At 34.2% G+C, this 19,966-nt stretch overlaps 1 protein-coding gene across 1 annotated transcript in view; it reads left to right on the forward strand.

Moving 5' to 3' along the window:
- LRP1B (LDL receptor related protein 1B) overlaps positions 1–19,966 on the forward strand; it is a 2,306,513-nt gene that overhangs the window by 1,394,130 nt on the left and 892,417 nt on the right. The window contains exons 19-20 of the mRNA XM_036744555.1: positions 17,106–17,186; positions 18,282–18,449. Coding sequence (XP_036600450.1) covers positions 17,106–17,186; positions 18,282–18,449 — 249 coding nt within the window. The remainder of the gene's footprint in view (positions 1–17,105; positions 17,187–18,281; positions 18,450–19,966) is intronic.

The raw sequence follows: 19,966 nt of genomic DNA on the forward strand, positions 1-19,966 counted from the left end.
TGATAGATCTTGTGTTATCCTAATTGTGTTTCCACAATACTCAAATTGTTTCTTTCTGGCTTCTTGCAGTATCTTATCCTTGATCTGAGAGCTCTAGAATTTGGCAACAATGTTCCTAGGAGTTTTCTTTTTGGGATCTTTTTGAGGAGGTGATCTGTGGATCCTTTCAATTTCTATTTTACCCTCTGGCTCTAGAATACCAGGGCAGTTTTCCTTGGTAATTTCTTGAAGGATGATGTCTAGGGTGGTTTTTTGATCATGGCTTTCAGATAGCCCAATAATTTTTAAATTATCTCTCCTGGATCTATTCTCCAGGTCAGTGGTTTTTCCAATGAAATATTTCACATTGTCTTCCATTTTTTCATTCCTTTGGTTCTCTTTTATGATATCTCGATTTCTCGTAAAGTCACTAGCTTCCACTTGCTCCAATCTAATTTTTAAGGTGGTATTTCCTTTAGTGGTCTTTTGGACCTCCTTTTCCATTTGGCTAATTCTGCCTTTCAAGGCATTCTTCTCCTCATTGGCTTTTTGGTGCTTTTTTGCCATTTGAGTTAGTCTATTTTTAAGGTGTTATTTTCTTCAGTATTTTTTGGGTCTCCTTTAGCAAGTCATTGACTTGTTTTTCGTGGTTTTCTTGCATCATTTCTCATGCCAGTTTTTCTTCTACTTCTCTAACTTGCTTTTCCAAATCTTTTTTGAACTCTTCCATGGCCTGAGACCAATTCATATTTTTCTTGGAGGCTTTGGATGTAGGCTCTTTAACTTTGTTGACTTCTTTTGGCTGTATGTTTTGATCACCTTTGTCACCAAAAAAAAAAAAAATCTGGAGTTTGAGTTTCAGTCTGGGTTTGAGTCTGGGTTCATTTTTGCTGCCTGTTCATGTTCCCAGTCAACTACTTGACCTTTGAGCTTTTTGTCGTGGTATGACTGCTTGTAGAGTAGAGAGTACTTTGTCCCAAGCTTTAGGGTCGAAGTGCTGCTGTTTTCAGAGCTACTTCTACTCCACCATCACCACAGGCTGTGTCACAGCCATGCTCCTCCTTCCCCAAGAATGACCAACCAGGCCCACAATCCAGATTCAAGCAGGGCACAGCAAGAGAAACTGTCTCTGTGCCCACAAAGCACTCCTTGCACTCCTACTCTGATCCACTGCTAGATTCCTCCCACCATATGAGCCAGGGAATTAGGAAGCAGCTGATGCTGGAGCTCTTGGAGCAGCCTCAGGAGCTTCTTGCTGCTGCCAGGGCCACCATTGCATGACCTCCTCCACCCGCAGCTATGGGCCTAACCACACTAAACTCAGTCTCACAGTTTCCCACTAACCTGCTTTTTGGTGTTTGTAGGTTGAGAAGTCTGGTAACTGCCACAGCTCAATGATTCATGGCCCTAAGGTCTATTCCAGTTGGCTGCCTCCAGGTCTGGTCTGTCCTGGCATGGCCCATGCTGGGCTGCACTCCGCTCCCAGCACCGTGAGATAGGCGCTTCCCAGCAACCATCCAGGCTCTCCTGGGTTGGAGACCTGTTTCCCTCTGCAATTTTGTAGGTTCTGCACCTCTAGAATTTTTTCAGAGCCATTTTTACAGGTGTTTGGAGGGATTTTGGGGGAGAGCTTAAGCAAGTCCTTGCTTTCTGGCCTCCATCTTGGCTCCACCCCCTGATAAATATTTTTTTAATATACTTCAGTCTGCATTCACAGTTCATCAGTTCTCTCCCTGGTGTCAGGTAGCATTTTTCATCATGGATTCTTTGAAATTGTCTTGGATAATTGTCTTGAGTAGAGTAGCTAAGCTTTTTACAGTTAGAATATTGCTGTTTATTGTGTATAGTGCTCTTCTGGTTCTACTCACTCTACTGTGCTTGTGAATTCATTTAAATCTTTCCAGATTTTCCTAAAGCCATACTGGTCATCATTTCTTATAGTGCAATGGTTTTCCATCACAATCATATACCATAACTTGTTAAGTCATTCTTCAGTTGATAAGTATCCCTTCAATTTCTTATTCTTTGTCACCACCAAAGAACCTACTATAAATATTTTTGTATATATAGGGTTTTTTCTTGTTTTCTTTTGTCTCCCTCGAATACAGACATAGTAGAATTACTGTGTCAAAGGATATGCCCAGTTTTATAGCACTTTCAGCATACTTACAAACTGTTCTCCAGAAGGGTTGAATCAATTTGTAACTCCACGAGTTTCCCAATTTTTTTTCACTTTCTCTCCAGCGTTAGTCACTTTCCTTTTCTGTCATGTTAATCAATCAGATAGGTGTACAGTAGTACCTTGGAGTTGTTTTAATTTTCATTTCTCTGGAGCAGCTAGTTGGGATGGTGGACAGAGTGCCAGGCCTGTAGTCAGGAAGACCTGAATTCAAATCCAGCATCAGACATTTACTAGATGCGTGACTCTAGGCAATTTACTCTATTTGCCTCAATTTCTTTATCTGTAACATGAGCTGGAGAAGAAAATAAACCACCCCAGCATCTTTACCAAGAAAACCCCAAATGGAGTCACAAAGAGTTGGACATGTTCAAAATATTTAAACAAGAACAACAAAAAAAAAATCAGTAGTGATTTAGAGTATTTTTCATATGACTATTGTAGCTTTGATTTCTTCTTAAAATATCCTTTGGCCATTTATCAACTGAAGAATGACTCCTCTTTTTATAAATTTGATTCAGTTTCCAATATATTTGAGAAATGAAGCCTGTTTATCAGAGAAAGTTACTGCAATTTTCCCCCCAGTTTCCTGTTTTCCTTCTAATTTTGGCTGCCTTAGTTTTGTTTTGCAAAACTTTTTTAATTTTATATAACAAAATTATCCTTGCTATTTCTTGTTTGGTCATAAACTCTTCCTTAATTCATTGATGTGACAGATATGTTTCCATGCTCCCCCACTTATAATATGACCCTTTATGTCTAAATCATTTATCCATTTTGACCTTATCTTAATATATGGTATGAGACATTGGTCTATGCCTAGTTTTTGCCAATTGCTTTTCAGCTTCCTAGAAATTTTTGTGAAATGTTGAATTCTTACTCCAAAATTTAGATCTTTGGGTTTATCAAACATTAGATTACTGTGGTCATTTACTGCTGTGTACTGTATACCTAATCTATTCCACCAATCTACCACTCTGTTTCTTAGTGCTGTATTGTTTTGATGATTACTGCCATGTAAATACAGTTGGAAATCTGGAACTTCTAGTCAGCCTTTGTTAAGAGATTTTTTTCATTGATATTCTTGACCTTGATATTCTTGACTTTTTGTTCTTCAAATGAATATTTTTACTATTTTCTTGCTGTATAAAATAATTTTTAGTAGTTTGATTGATATGGCAATGAATAAGTAAATTAACTTAGATACAATTGTCATTTTTATTATATTGACTTGGACTACTCATGAGCAATTAATATTTCTCCAATTCTCCAATATTTCTCCAATAATTCTCCAATTCTCCAATATATCTGTCTTTATTTGCATGAAAAGCGTTTTGTAACTGCATCCATATAATCTCTGGGTTTGTTTTGAGAGGTAGACCCCCAAATATTTTATATTTATCTGCAGATATTTTAAATGAAATTTCCTTTATTGGAAGGCATCCAGTTTGTCCCCATTACAGATAATGTTTGCTGATGGCTTTAGATAGATGTTTGGTCCTTTTTTCATGTCTATCTGACTTGTAATGACCTCATTTGGGTTTGTTTTTTTGGCAGAGATACTGGAGTGGTTTGCTACTTACTTCTCCAGCTCATTTTACAGATAAGGAAACTGAGGCAAGCAGGATTAAGTGACTTACCCAGGGTCACACAGCTAGTAAGTGACTAAGGCTTCATTTGAACTCAGGAAGAAGAGTCTTCCTGACTCCAGGCCTGGCTTTCTATCCCCTGTGCCATGTTGTTGCCCTTTAGATCCTCCTTATCATATTAGGGAAAGCTCCATTTATTCCTGTGCTCTCTGATGTTTTTATTAGGAATGAGTGTTGCGTCTGGTCAAAGGTTTTTTTTAGTATTTATTAATATAAACATATGATTTTAGTTGTTATTGTGCTTGATATGGTCAATTATGCTGACAGTTTTCCAAATATTGAACCAGCCCTGCATTCTTGGTGTAATCCTACCTCGTTACAATGTGTGAGCTTTATGATATATTGCCATAATCTCCTCGCTAATATTTTATTTTAAATTTTTAATCAATAATTGGTCCATAGTTTTCCTTCTCTGTTTTTCCTATCCCTGGTTTGGGTAGCACAACTGTATTTATGTCATAAAAGGAATTTGGTAGAACTGCTTCTTTGTCTATTTTTTAAAATGGTTTATATAGTTTTGGGATTAGTTCTTTGAATATTTGGTAAAATTAATTTGTGAATCCATTTGGTCATGGGAATTTTTTCTTTAGGTAGCTTTTCAGATGGCTTGTTTGATTTCTTTTTCTGCAATACAATTATTTAAGTATTTTATTTCTGCTTCTTTAAATCTAGGCAGTTAATATTTTTTTGTAAATTTTCATCCATTTTAGTTAGATTGTCAGTTTTGCTGGCATATAATTGGGCAAAATAATTTCTAACAATTTCTTAAATTTCATCTTCATTGGTAGCACCTTCACCCTTTTCATTTTTTGATACTAGTAATTTGGTTTTCTTTTTTCTTTTCTTAAATCAAATTAACCAGTGATTTATCTGTTTTATTGGTTTTCTCATAAAATAAGCTCCATTTTTTTTATTAGTTCATTTTTTAAATTTTATTAATCTATCTTGTAATTTTCAGGATTTCCATTTTGGTGTTTAATTGAGGATATTTAATTTTTTTCCCATTTTTTAGTTGCATGCCCAAGTCATTGATCTGTTCTTTCTCTCTTTTATTTATGTATACATTTGGAGATATAAAATTTCCTCTAAGTACTTTGGCTGCATCCCACAAATTTTGGGATGTTGTCTCATTGTTGTTATTCTCTTCAATAAAATTATTGTTTCTATGATTTGTTCTTTGACCCACTCATTCTTTAGGATTGGGTTATTTAGTTTCCAGTTAGCTTTTAATCTAGACCTCCATGACCTTTATTAAATGTAGTTGTTATTGCATTATTTTCTGAAAATGATTCACTTAAAATTTCTACTTTTCTGCATTTGGTCATGAGGCTCTTTTATGCCCTGATACACGATCCATTTTCATAAAGGTGCCATGGACAACTGAGAAAAAAGTATCCTCCTTTCTATGCTGTTTTCTCCTTAAATCTGTCATATCTAAATTTTCTGAGATCCTATCATCTTCTTGGCTTCTTTTTTATTCATCTTTTGTTAGATTTGTCTAGTTGTGAGAGAGGAATGTTGAGGTTCCCCACTAGTATAACTTTACTTTCTATTTCCTCTTGTAATTCATTGAATTTTTCCTTTAAGGATTTGGATGCTATGCCATTTGCTGTATATATGTTTATTATTGGTGACTTTTCACTTTAGCTTTCTATTATAAATATAAATATAATGAAAAAATGTCTACAGCATATTTTGCTTGTATAGTTTTAGAGCCCCAGAAATGATTATAAATAATATTAATACCAATAATTGTGTCTTTGCATATCTAAAAATATTCAGATGTTACAAAAGATAAGTGATATATGAACAGAAATAAAATACATAATTAATAAATGTCTCATGCAGGAGAAAAAACACATCCTAAAATTATATCGTAGATACATATTTGATCCTAAAATTACAACATTATAGATACTTGTTTGAATATGTTTTACAAATGAGTAATCATGAGTGATTAGATATAAACTGAGAGGCAAGAGTAGTATGAGCAAAGTTCTATTAGGTGATGTCTATATTCAGAGCACTTTCTACAGACTTGGAAAGATTAAAAAGTTGATATAAGACATGGTCTTTGCATTCATGGAGCATACAATATAATAATGAAAGAAGCCAAAACCATTGATATAAAATACATATAGAAAAATATGGAGATATATACACATATGTCTGTATGTGTGTGTATATGTGTGTGTATATGTGTATACATGTATATATATGTATACATATGTATATGTATATGTGTGTGTGTATATATATGTATATGTGTATATATATGTATATATATATATATAATTAGCAAGTCTAAGACTGTCATGAGAGGTCTTGAAAGAAGGCCATTACTAATTGTGGGGCTCTCTGCAGAAAAAGAAGAGGCTTTCTGGAGAAGGGGGTATTTGAGTTCAATATCAAAGTATGGAAATGTAAAACAGAAACTGTTATATGTTGGGTAGATTTTCCAATAGTCACTTGGATGCAGTATTGTTTTACTGCCAGAGATAAAACATACAAAGCCTGGACTTCTAATAAGTGACAGTAGAATGCCAGAAACTGAAGTAGATAAAAGAATGCAAAGAGTCCAAAGGGGAGATATTCAGTGCTAAGGTGTCAGGGGAACACAGGTACTTCACCTATACTTTCATATCTGATGACAAGTTATGACATCAGAATCATTCCTATTTCCTATTTCTGGATCTCTCCCTGTAACATAGTATAAGTATAATTAATAATTACTACTAAAATAATTCTTGCTTTTCTTTAACATAGAGGAATCTATAGCCATGATTCAGGACATTACAGAAAAGTTATATTTAAGGAACCTTGACTCACTGGTCGATGGTGATTAAATAAGGAAATCACAGTAATTGTTCAACATATTTAGCATCTACTAAATATGTAGAAAGATATAATCTTGTAGCCAGAATTATACAGAAAAAGCTACTATCTTTCACAAACTGACAAGCCAAATTTCTTTACTATAATTAAAGGTCCCAATATATTCTTGAGAATTCAAAAATTCAACCATCCTTGAAATGGACTATTATCAGAGTCAGAACTATTGCCTAAATTAAAAAGAATCAACTGACTCTTAGAGAAGGGGCTTGTATTAGCTTTTGCTATTTTCCTGACTGAGCGTGTTAACATTTCTCTATACTGCTAAGGAAACTGAGAATGGGAAAGGTTAATTGCTTAACCAAAATTATAGAGGTACTAAGAAGCAAGAAGTAAAAAGTCATAGGAAATGGCAAACCCAGGTTCTTCTACTCTAGATTCAGTGCCTTTTCTCCTGCATGAGACATTCACTAATTATGTATTTCATTTCTGTTCACATATCTACTATCATTTATTACATATGAATATTTTAGATATGCAAAGACACTCAATTACTGGTATTAATGTTATTACTTATCATTTCTGGGGCTCTAAAACTATACAAATAAAACAGGCTGTGAATGTTTTTCATTACATTTACATTTATAATAAAAAGCTGAAGTGAAAAAAGTCTTCAATAATAAACATATATGTAGCAAAAGGCATAACATCCAGATTCATAAAGGAAAAGTTCAATGAATTACAGGACGAAATGAAAAATCAAACTATACTAGTGGGGGACCTCAACATTCTTCTCTTACAGCTAGATAAATCTAACAATAAAATAAATAAATAAGAAGCCAAGAAGATGAATAGGATCTTAGAAAATTTAGATATTACAGATCTCTGGAGGAAATGGAATGGGAATAGAAAGGAGGATACTTTTTTTCCCTTAGCTGTACATGCCAATTTTCCCATGGAGAATGGTTCACTTGGAATGTCCCTTATTTTCTGTGTTTCCCCTTCTATTTCCTTCCTTCCCCCAGAGTTCACTTATTTCCCTGCATATTGAATGTGCAGCATTGTCCTTAGCATCTTCATCAACATTAAGGTATAAGAATAAAGGCTGACTTTTACTGTGGCATTAGAACTGAGAAGCTAAGACCATTTGAGAAATTATGTCTCTAAGCAATCTTTTGTTTTAATGCTCTGTTATTGTTAGTGAATTGTATTTTTTTTAGAAAGAAACCTACAAACGATAAGGTTTATGACTTATCTATGTATTCTTAGCATTTAACACAGTGTCTTACACAGAGGAGGCATTTGAGAAATGTTTATCAAAAAAGAACATCCCAGAAGAACTATAGATATTGTTAGGCTGTCACCAATGAGCCTATTATTTAAACCATTACAATATTGTGGGTTATTACTATTTTGAGAATAGAAGCTAACCAGATAAACCCAATACAACAGATTCAACATAAGAGAAAGATAAATATTCAAATCAAGAAATTATCTTGAGATTTTTTTAAAGATAAAATTTATTTTTACTTTTTCTTGACTCAGCGATATATCATGTGAAAGAGAAAATATAATCTTAAGATATGTTAGAACTTATACTTAAAAACCACATAGGTAAACACCAAATAAATGGTTTCTTGGATATGTTTCTTATATGATTTGGTGTTTGTCATAGATTAGAAATGAACCTATGTGTTTTGTTGTATTTTGTTTTTACCTTTCTCTGGGGATACCTAATTTGTTAAAATTATCACTCTCTTTAATATTTTCCTAAAATGAAAAATAAAACTCATGTTTAATCACTTACCTTGGAATTAAAATGAATTCACATCTTTTTAGCATAAATTATTCTAATTGCCTGAATGACTCCTGCTATTTTTATATGCATCAATATCCTTTGGGTTTGAAGATTATGCTACTGAGGTTATTTTCCAAGTATCTGAACAAGGCCAAAAAGATATTGTTCAATCCATATTGAATTAGTCTATAAAGTGTTCAGAAGAATTCCTTTTGGCATTAGTTATTGTTCTATGAGCTTTTCTTGTGGGATAATAGAGAAAGGAGAAATGAATAATGACTGGAAATGACTGCAACTCCAAATATCACACCATCTGTATCTATGCTGACAACCCTGAGTTCCCTCAATTATTTTGCTAATCAGTTGAAATGTGAGACAGTGATACTATCCAAAATCTATTCAACTGTTGATTTCTCCTTACCCAAAGGGGGCAAGGAGACAACAAAGGCATTTATAAGGATATATATATATATATATATATATATATATATATATATATATATATATATATATATATACACATACATACATATACATATATATATACATATATACACTCATTATTAGAGTTTATACTCTCTTCCTTCCACACATATATATAGTTCTTTCTTTCTTACTTTTACAATGCAATGTTTCCTGGAAACAAAATTACAGGAAACCACTTTGTGAGGCATATGGGAATAAGGCACTGTACTGTAGAATTTCCTAAGATATAGTCAGCAAATCTTCCTGGTTACCCTATTTCAGCACTTCCTCCAAAAGTGCCTAGGGTCTGTAAACAGTTGTAAAAAAAAAAGGAGATAGAAAAGGTTATTAGCATTGTAATTGGAAAATCAACTTAAAAAGAGGTCACAGGAATGAACCCAGGTTTCCCCTGCCACACTGGGCAGTAGAGGAAGCTAGTTTTTTGAGCCATTCATAAGTCATTTATATCCATAAGTTACAAAGAAACAGATGACTTATATGGAATGTTGTCTGTATTACACAAAAACAGTCCAGATAAAGACCTACATCTAAAGAGAATTAAATTTTAAGAAGAAAAAGATACTTTGAGGGCCAGAAAAACATGTGTATGTATCTATGTATGTATGTAGTATGTATATGTACATATACATATATATGTGTGTGCATCCTATAAGGAAACATGAATAAGGAACTTGGGATTCTATACTATTTGGAAATTTTCTTTCAAATTTTGCATACTGCAATAGTTGCCACTAATATAATTCTCTAGAGTTTACAAAGAACTTTAAATCTACCTCATTTGATCTTTACAACAATACTAAGAGAAAAAAGAGAAATATTCTTATCCCCATTTTACAGGTGAAGAAACTGAGGTATAGAGGAGGTAGATGATATCATATCATGGTATCATAAAAAATTGCAAAGTCTTTGCTAGAATTAATAGGTTTTATGAGTCCAAATAAGTTCTTCTTCCACTACACTAGCAATTCCTTTGTATATAAGGTTTACATAGGGTATTTATAAGAAATACACTAGCCATGATGACTCTTAACTATAGAGGAATTGTAGAATTTGACCTAATGCTGGTATCCATGTAGATAAGGCATAAGTCATAAAAAACACATAACTGACAAAAAGTTATCACAGTACCTGCAAAAATGAAAATATTTAAGGCATATCAATCCATGCCTTCAAGGTGATGTACATGTGTGTCTGTGAGTTTGGAATACATAAAAAAAGAAAATTATTTTCCTCAGATAAATTTCTTTTAGGAAATAAAACATGATTTTAGCTGAAATTTTTAGAAATCTTTCAAAAACTGTGTTCAAAATTATTATACCATAGTGAGTAGAATGTATATAGAATATAAGTATTATATAGTATACTGTAAGTGAGTAAATATGTTATAATATAAACTCTTCTTGATAACTCAGAATTGTCATGATGAATATGAATTATGACACTATGATGTCATATCATACAATTGCCCTCAGGGATTTCTTAAAGTGTGATTGGTCTCTTTATCCCTATCCTGAAAGTTCGCAGCTGCTGTTCTATTCTAGCAAGAGATCTTTTGTTTCTTTCCTCCCAGTGTTTTTGTGAGGATGAGCTATTTGTAAAGTGCTTTGAAAATCTTAAAGTGCTATATAAATGCTAATTATTTTTATTATTTTTCATTCCTATGGCATGTCATTATTGTCTACTCTCAATGCTTAATTTTGTTTGTGGATCTGCCTCTGATGGCTGGCCCCACTCCCTTAACTGTTATTCTTATCCTCAGGAGACTGCCTCCCAACTGTGTATTTATCACCTTGGATAAAAGTCAAAAAAGAATAACGTAGTGGTATAGCTAAGATTTAGTCAAACTAATTCCTTGCCTGAGAAGACCTGCTCCTCTTCTTCCCTGGTGGAGTAAAGTGTTTGAGCTCAGAGATAACTATTTAAATTGTATTCTTAAGTTTTTTCATTTCTTTCCCTCTTCCATCTCGGAAGAATCACAGAATCATAGAATCAGAACAGACCTTATAGATCACATAGGCCAACTTCTGAGGTTATTAGAACTCAGAAAATGGACAGGGCAGTAAGATATGGCAATATTTTCCATAAAAACTCAACAATATTAATAATATTTATTCAAATATAAGCCCCTTGAGTTCAGGTGCTGTCTTTTATCTTTACATTTCTTAAAGTGCCTTGAATGTAAAAGACAGTCTAAAATGTTTTTTTTTAATTGTACTTAAGTATTAGTTTATAGTTAAAGACTACATTTGTACATATTATCTAATTGAATCTTCACAGTATACTTTAAAGTAGGTAGTAGGAATATCCCTATCCTATAGATGAAGAGACAAGATTAGGAAGATTGTGACTTTCCTGTGGTCACATGGCTAGTAATTTGCAGGAGTGACATATAATTTGCAGGAGTGAATATATCTTCTCCAGGGTTCTTTCCATTGAATCACTGCAGATTAATAAAAGTCTCTTTTATGAAGGTCTAGCCTTAGAGTCAGGATGTCCTAGGTTAAGTCTTGCCTATACTGGCCTTGTGACTATAGGCAAAGTCATTTAACCTCTGAAGTCCACAGGTTAACTCTCTAAGGCTACAAATTACAGGTAAATTGCCAATCTGAGTCAGTGAAAGGAATTTCTACTTTGGGAGTTCATCCCTTTCCCCATGAAATACAGAAAGAAGAAAAATGAGAAAGATAGAGTCAATCAATTTGTCCCAGACCCAATAATAAATAAATTGTTCATTTGATATCAACACATGACTTTACTCATCACAGATCTTAGAGTCCTTGGTTGGTTGCTTAGTTAGTTGAACTATGATTCTTCCAGCTTTGTTGAATACTCTTGATTCATGTCTATGGTTGTTTTCTAAAACATTAAACATCTCTTTAATTGTTTGTCTAAGGGAGAAAAAATATCATCAGTTATGCTGTTTCCTGAAAAACACACATTAGTTTTCATTATCTTGTCAGGCAGCAAGAAAAAAACTCTTTTAGAAGTATTGATTAAATTATGCCTTTGGCATTTTAACTTTTCTTTCCACTTCTTATATGTCATGATAATAATTGGGATGGTGTATGATGCATTCTTTCATTTTCAAACATCATTGATTATTTCTTTTCCCTTTCTTCCTCCTTCAAAGTTTTATAATTATGTTCTAATCTTGGGGGGGAGGGGTAAAAACAATTAAACTTTCTCTAATATTCACATCTTAAGACATGACATATGAACCTAGGAACTCAAAGAAGATATTCTGTTCATTGTTAAAATGATCATAACTACTTTGTTTTCTTTTATAGACAGAAATGCAATGCACAGATTGGTTGCTAGTCAGTAAAAGACAAAATAACTGAGAAATGGCAAATATTTGACCCTCTGGGTCTAGCTAGTCTGCTAAAGTTATGATTCAACTTCTGGATATGTTACAAACACATTTGGACTAATTAAAATATCTTTAATTCAACATTTTTAAAAAATAAAATAATCTTAGCCAATTCTGCAAGTCTTGTCTTAAGGAGAAATATGACCCCTTAGCATATAAAAGCTTGACACTATAGGCATACTTAAAGTGTGTACTATATTTGACAGTGTTCCTTCACTCCACCTCAGGGTAAGTAAGCAACACCACAAAGCACAATGTTGTTCCCAGAATACTCTGTACATGTGCCTGTGTGCAACAACCTCACCTTGGGGATTTGTATCATTCTCTGCTACTTTTAAAACTTTGTGAGAATATGGCTATTTTTTGGCTTATCTAGAATCACTCCAAAGAGCACTAGACTGGGCAAACAGAGTTACTAAATCTCATTTTTTCTACTTTTCATTGACTCAAATATGGCATCATGGAGGAACACAGACACTCTATATAAACTTCCATTATTCTAATTGTGATTAGAAGAGGAAGATATCGTCCCTTTGGTTAATTAGAAAATGTATTTTGAGATTTGTAGGTTACATTGGGCATATACAAAATTAAATACCTCATAGTTAATATCTGAATATCATACTTTCACTTTTTTCAGTTAATGTAATGACAAAAATGATGACCAAGATAGAGCCAAGGGCTTGCCTTGGAGTCACAATGACTTATTAATAACTACTCTTAGGCTTCAGTCTTTAATCAGTTCCAAGTTCACACACCCATATCTGCTATTGACTACATCAGGGATCCCATAAATTAAAACCCCTCACCTTGGACCTATTAAACTAGGTGGTTTTTATATTTAAGAAAAAAGTTGTGTTGTATTTAAAAAGGTAGAACCCATTCTTAGCTCAAAGGCTGAACATAAACAAGCAGCAAAAAGAATCTGTCCCACAGGCCATAATTTTCTAATCCCTAGACTACAGTATATCTTGTCTCACCATCATGTCCATAAGAACATGCTATGGGCTGTCACATGCTTTGTTGAAATTTGTCAACAATTTTTTCAATATTCCTATGACTTTTTCAGTGTAATTATACTGACCAAAAAAAGGGAAAAATATTAAGTTACTCGGGTGTGATGTTTTCCTTGATAAAGCTTTAGAGGCTTTTAATGAACACTGCATCTCTGTCTAAAATTTCACTAAATATTCCTTTAATTAAGTGTTCTGCAATTTGGCAGAGATTGATGTTAAAGTCATTACTCTATATAAGCCATATTCTGCATTTTTCAGAAATTGTGCTAATATTTACATTTCTCCAGTCTTATAGCACTGTTCCTCTTCTCCAAATTCTCAGATAAATTTGATTTCTGAATGATCTAGAAGATCCCTCCAGTGATGCAGAGAACATTTCATTCATGACTGCCCATTCTGAGCAACTCTAGTCTGTACCTTCCCATTAACTTACTATAGAGGATTCTTTCAGAATGTCGTAGCCTTTACTTTTCTCCTAAGATCTTATGCATATCTTTTTTAAAATATTAATTTTTCAATAAGTTACCCTACCTTGCCACCACAGTTTATTTAGCAAGTTCCTCTTTTTCCTCTACATCGCAACAATTTCTGTTTGTGTTTTCAGAATTTGTTTCTTGAATGATTCTTGTTCTTCTTGGGTCTGCTTCTCCTGTTGAGTTTCAAATCATTGAACCTATCTTTTATTTGAATGCTTTAAAAACTTATCTCCTAGCTTATCTCTCCTTTTCAAATGATTAATAAGATAGAGTAATCACATGCCCCCAGTGTTTTATTGTCTCATCACAAATCAAATATGGAATAGCAATTTGCTTTGTCACTTCTTGTATCTCATGAAGGGTAACACAGAAAGGGTATGTAAGGATCACCATAAAGTATTTTCTGAAAACAAAGGTCCAGTAGACAAGGAAGACGAAGAATAAGTTGGACATTCTTAGGAAGAGTATTGGAAACAAAACCTAAGGGAGACCTTTAAGTGGAATTTGGATGTGTACTTGCTGAGGATGTTTGTTCACATTCAGCCATTTTTAGTCATGTCCACCTCTTTGTGACCCCAGTTGGGGTTTTCTTGGCAGAGATACTGGAATGGTTTGCCATTTCCTTCTCCAGCTCATTTTACAGATAAGGAAACTGAGGAGACAGGATTAACTGGCTTGCCCAGGGTCAGTCACAAAGATAATATCTGAGGCTAGATTTCAACTCAGAAAGATGAGTCTTCTGGACTTCAGGGCTACCATTCTACCGAATGCATCAACTGGTGCCTCTGCTGAGGATGTTCGGAGGAATTTATTCTTTAGGGTGACATTGAAATAGATCGCCTTTGAATTTCTTTTAAGTTTATAACTCTATGACACTGTGATTAGCCTATCCTTATAGAACACATCTGTACTTAAAATGTTATCTTTGTTACTATTTAACACCTCAAAAAAGGCATTGCATAGATGTGGGAAGTTTAAAGATGGGATACTAAATGATCAAGGGAATGCTATATAAAGACAAATGAAAAGAAAAAAGCCTGAGAAGGAGTACGATGGAAGTCTACAACATTAGGAAGAAACGAGCTTTTTGGATGCAAATTCATTTACCAAATGTCAAAATGGAAGTATTAGGAGTTAGCCTTGAGATCAGACAGATATAAAAAAAGACAATTAGGAAGAAGCACTACTTTAAATATTGGTGGCAAAGAAAAAAAATCTTTAGCCCCACAGGGATGGTAATATATAAATAATATTAGATATTACAATCAGGGTAATACATATTACCATCATATATAAGTTAATGTATATTTAGTAATATATAGTTACAGATAGATAATTAGGGTAAAATAAAGTTTTAGATGAATTCAGTGATGGTAGATCAAAATGAATTGAAAAAGTGGCCATGGTCTTTAATGGAAGGAATAGTGAACAGGGATTCAAAAGACCAAGGTTCTAGTCCTGGTTCCTATATTAATTAACCATTTTGTCTTGGACAAAGCACATAATTCCTGTAGACTTCTCTGTTCATTTCCTTTTCTCTAAAATTGTAAGATTAGATGATCTCCCTTCCCTGCTTTTATGCTATATAATATCATAAAGTATATTCTTTCTGTAAAGATTAATAATTAATGAAAACTTAACTTTAATAATCTTGGTAGGAATTAGGGGCCATCCAGCAGGGAGGAAAACAATATCCTTGGACAAAATGTCATTTCTTACAATGAGCAGCTGGATGAGTCAATTTAATACAATAAACACTTACTGAGAGACTAAGGTGTAGAGACTCTCTGATCTAGGATGCCTATCTCTCTTGGCAGTTGGTGGATAGAGTGAAAGTTGTTTTGCTAATGTCTTTTAAATGAACTCTTACGTTTGAGGATTTATGGTTCTATGAATGCTCCTCAGGGATTCGAAAAGGCCTGGTGTTGAATCAGTCATTTAAATTCTGGGTGAATTATGTTCTCTCTGTATGAAATGGGAATAATAAAACTTACTCTTGGGAAATATTAGTAAACTATTCTGAGAACCTTGGATGAAATGTGTTTGGCAATTATGTTTCTCTGATGATTTCTCCCTCTTTTTATTCTATCAGGCCTTCCTACAATAACCTTGGTCTTCCAAATCCTTAATTTTTGCACGGATTTGTCATACTTTTCTCTCCTTTCCAATCTTATTTCCAAGTTATAAAGCTGCTTAAGATGTTTGTATTGGTGGGCTTAGTTAGACTTTTTCATCCCTCATCATCACTTTTTGGACTTTTATTTTGTTTTCCCAGAAGTTTTCTGTGGCTTCTCAGTTTATCTGTCATCCACTGTTAATTTTGTTACCTGAAGGTTACAGAGATTACATGATACTATGCAAGGAGGATTGCAGCAAAAGTGCCTTATACCTGTGGCCAACATTCCCTCCTTTATATCAATATATAATTGCTTTATTACTATGAAATACTATATATTTTTTTAAAAAGCAATGATAATTTGGGTCACTGCTGATGAAAGATAGCTTCTACTTTCAAGGAAAGCACTAAACATTTTTTCTTTTCCTATACATTTAGAGAAGTCATTTCTCATATATAGCCACTTATTTTCCTTTTTGAACTTATTTTCCGAAACTAAGTGGTTTTAGGGATTTTTTGGTTAGCATAAAGTATCATGTTTCATATGTGATTCTGTCAATGTAGTATAGCAATTCAAATTCTGTCTACACCTACTGTAACAGGTGTAATACACAAGGCTGTAACCTTGACCACTAATGCACTTGGTGTAGGATTTAGCAGTGTGTCAGAATCAGAATTCAGTTGAAATTTTCCCCAGTTAAATCGCTGGTTTGATTGATTTCTCTTTCTTCCATATTTATCTGATGGATTCGCACAGTAGCAATCTTAGTTTTGACACTCCCTTACTTTGCCCATCTGTATTCAGGCGAGGCCTCTCTTTAAAACATATGCACAATGTTTCAAAGCACCAGAGCAGAGAGCTCCATCCAGCTGTTTTTCATTTATTGGAGGTCGAGCGTGCTGGTACTATTACCTGACATCTATTCGTTTTGCTGGCAATACAACAGTTCCTGTCTGTCCTTCAACAAATGATTCTCCTTGCCTTTCAGTCACTGGAAAGTACTCATTTAAAAGATGTTAAAATTATGTGTGCCCTCTGTCCTCAAGAAGTTACAGCCACTTCAGTCATAGATGTAATGATTCCTCTGTGCCTTTTGTGGAGACCCTGGGGAGGGGCTCTGATCACATTAGTAAATGAGATACAAATTAAATTCAGCACAGTCATTAACACATTTCCTATTGGACACTTCTATATCTTTCACAGAATTCCCAACCTGTGAGCCACTAACTCAGTTTATATGCAAAAACGGAAGATGCATTAGCAGCAAATGGCACTGTGATTCAGGCAAGTACCAAATGTTTAACATATAATCTGATTTGATGGGGGACTTGGCTCTCTTGCTGACTATCTTCCTTCAGAGAGGCTAAGTAGAATACTTGTGACATATGCTGAGAGATGGGACTGACACACCAAGGTGATCAGCTTTAAAGGTCACAAAATAAGAACATTTACCCCACAGGGGTGATCTTAGTAACTTCCCCCCGCCCCATATATGTGTATGTAGACTGAATATACACACAAATTGAAGGAAGCTATTAAGGAAATTATCTGAATTATCCAGACCTTACAAAACTTTTGATTTAAATAAATATTTAAAAACTCTCCCAAGATAATATCCATTTTACAAGTCATAACTTGTAAGTCCAAATTGCCTTGATTTTCTCTTGTTACCACTAAAATAGGAGTGTCATGTTGCAATATATAGCAAATGAATAAAAAATCAATTACATAAATAGAATTGGATATTTGCAATTTGAGTAATTTATTTTTTTTTACTTTTTTAAAATGATTTTTTAAAAATTGTTATTCAGGGTTAGATAATGGTACAAACTAGCCATTCTTCAAGTTTCAGCTCCCATATAAATATATATGTATATACTTGCAGACATATACACAGGTAGTAAGTTGAGTTTAAACCCTGGAGAAAATTTGGGGGGCGGTGAATGAAGTTTCTTTGGGTTCATTGTGTAAATGTCAGAGAAAGTGTGATTGGGTTGTGGGTACAAGTAGAAGAAGGATCATCTGGAAGGGAGGATCATTTATTTATATGCCTATTGTACTGCAACTCTTACCATTTCATATAGATTCTACCTCTACTCTTTCTTTAATTATTTTATGCTTCATGTATGAAATCATTTCAATCATTAGTCAGATCTTACAGGTAATAAAATGTGTACCATAATGACTACTATATAGGTTGTGGGTAATTTTACTGTTTCTCTTTAGGCCTAGAGAAAAATGAATTTAAGATCAGTCTCATCAGTTATAAATAGTACTTTGGGATGAGTTGACACTAAGTGAACTTCCTTTCTTTCTATGTGAACTTTCAGATGGTTACACCATCTTCATAGGTTTAACATTACACATGCCTATTTCTAGATGATGACTGCGGTGATGGAAGTGATGAAGTGGGTTGCATTCACTCTTGCTCTGATAATCAGTTCAACTGCTCCAGTGGCAGGTGTATTCCAGGACACTGGGCATGTGACGGGGACAATGACTGTGGAGACTTCAGTGATGAAACCAAAGCAAACTGTACCAAAGAAGGTTAGTTATTTCGTGGAAGTAGAGATCTTTATTGTGAGATATAAAAAACATTCAGAATTGTTGGCAGTATGCATTGCATTTGAAAAGAAATGGCTCATCCAACAGAGATCATTTGTGGGGTATTCAGTAAGAAAATCAATTCACTATCTTTAGCGCTGTCATCCATCCCTGCCACCTCCACTCACATCCCATTAGCATCTCCTTCTGCCCGTGTTACCCTCTCCAGTTGTATCTCTCCCTTCTGGCATGCACTTACTTATCACTTCCCCAGCCATGCTTGCCCATCTTCAAAGTTTCTAAACCCACCAAAATAGCAAAACAACAGTAGCAAAACCCTTTTATTGTTACATATATCTAAAATTAATCTAGGGCAGCTAGGAGGCACAATGGATAGAGTGTTAGGCCTGGAGTCAGGAAGATTCTTCTTCCTGAGTTCAAATCTGGCCTCAAACATTTACTAGCTATGTGATCCTATGTGAACTATGTGATCCCCGTTTGCCTCAGTTCTTCAATTTGTAAAATGAGCTGGAGAAGGAACTGGCAAACCACTCTAATATCTTTGCCAATAAAACCCCAAATGGGGTCACAGAGAGTCAGACATGACTAAAAAAAATCCTGAACCAACCCAAAATTGATCTCTTCTTCATTATAGTTTTCCACTCCTGACAGAAAGAGTGCCTTGCTATCTCTTTATCTATGCTAGTCATCCCAGAGAATAGGGCCATATTTATTGTTTTTAATGGATTTCTATATATCATCTATAAGTATCTATGTAGTAAGTATGTATAGTAAGTATAGTAAGTATGGGTTCTATATAATATCTATGAATATCAAGTACAATTGGTTGTATTTATGAATAAAAAGACGTGTTAAATAACTGTGTACCAGGAATTATGAAGTGGCTTTCTGGTCACCTGCAAGCATAAAAAGACCCAGGGACACAGAGTTGGGGCCCAATTCCCTCCAGTTTCCACACCCTCCTCTCCTGACCGGATGCTTATAGAACAGAGAAGGCAATTTCTAAGCTAAATGCTTTAGTATCTTTGTTGACAATCCTTTCTAAGGCTATGTCAAAATAAACCTTGTTTTGTTAAACTTTGTAGGGCTCCTGTCCTAGACACTTAAGTGGAGAGAGGGAAAAATGTAGCATTTCCAATAGCTTTTATTTCTTTTTTTTCTATGAATAATATTAGTTTATGCAATAGCTTAACTAGCTTGGCCTCTTCATTCCTAGATGCAGCAAACATCTTTTCTCCCTAATGTAAAAGAATTGTTTCTGCTTTTTTAGTAGGCATTCCAAACCTAGGAGTTCTGACAGATATGTATATTATCTTAGAGATGCCCAAGTGTTACTGTGGTTTGGGCACTTTTGTTCACTTATTACTAGCATAGACTATAAAACCTTTTTTCCCTCTTTGGTTCTGTCAGTGAATGCAGAGGAAAGGTAGATGATTGAGGAAATTACACACATAATTTAATTCAAGCTTTCTGAGTTGTTTGTTTTTAAGCCAACATAT

This window comes from Trichosurus vulpecula, chromosome 2 (genome assembly GCF_011100635.1).
Source record: "Trichosurus vulpecula isolate mTriVul1 chromosome 2, mTriVul1.pri, whole genome shotgun sequence".
In the NCBI taxonomy this organism is placed as follows: Eukaryota; Metazoa; Chordata; class Mammalia; order Diprotodontia; family Phalangeridae; genus Trichosurus; species Trichosurus vulpecula.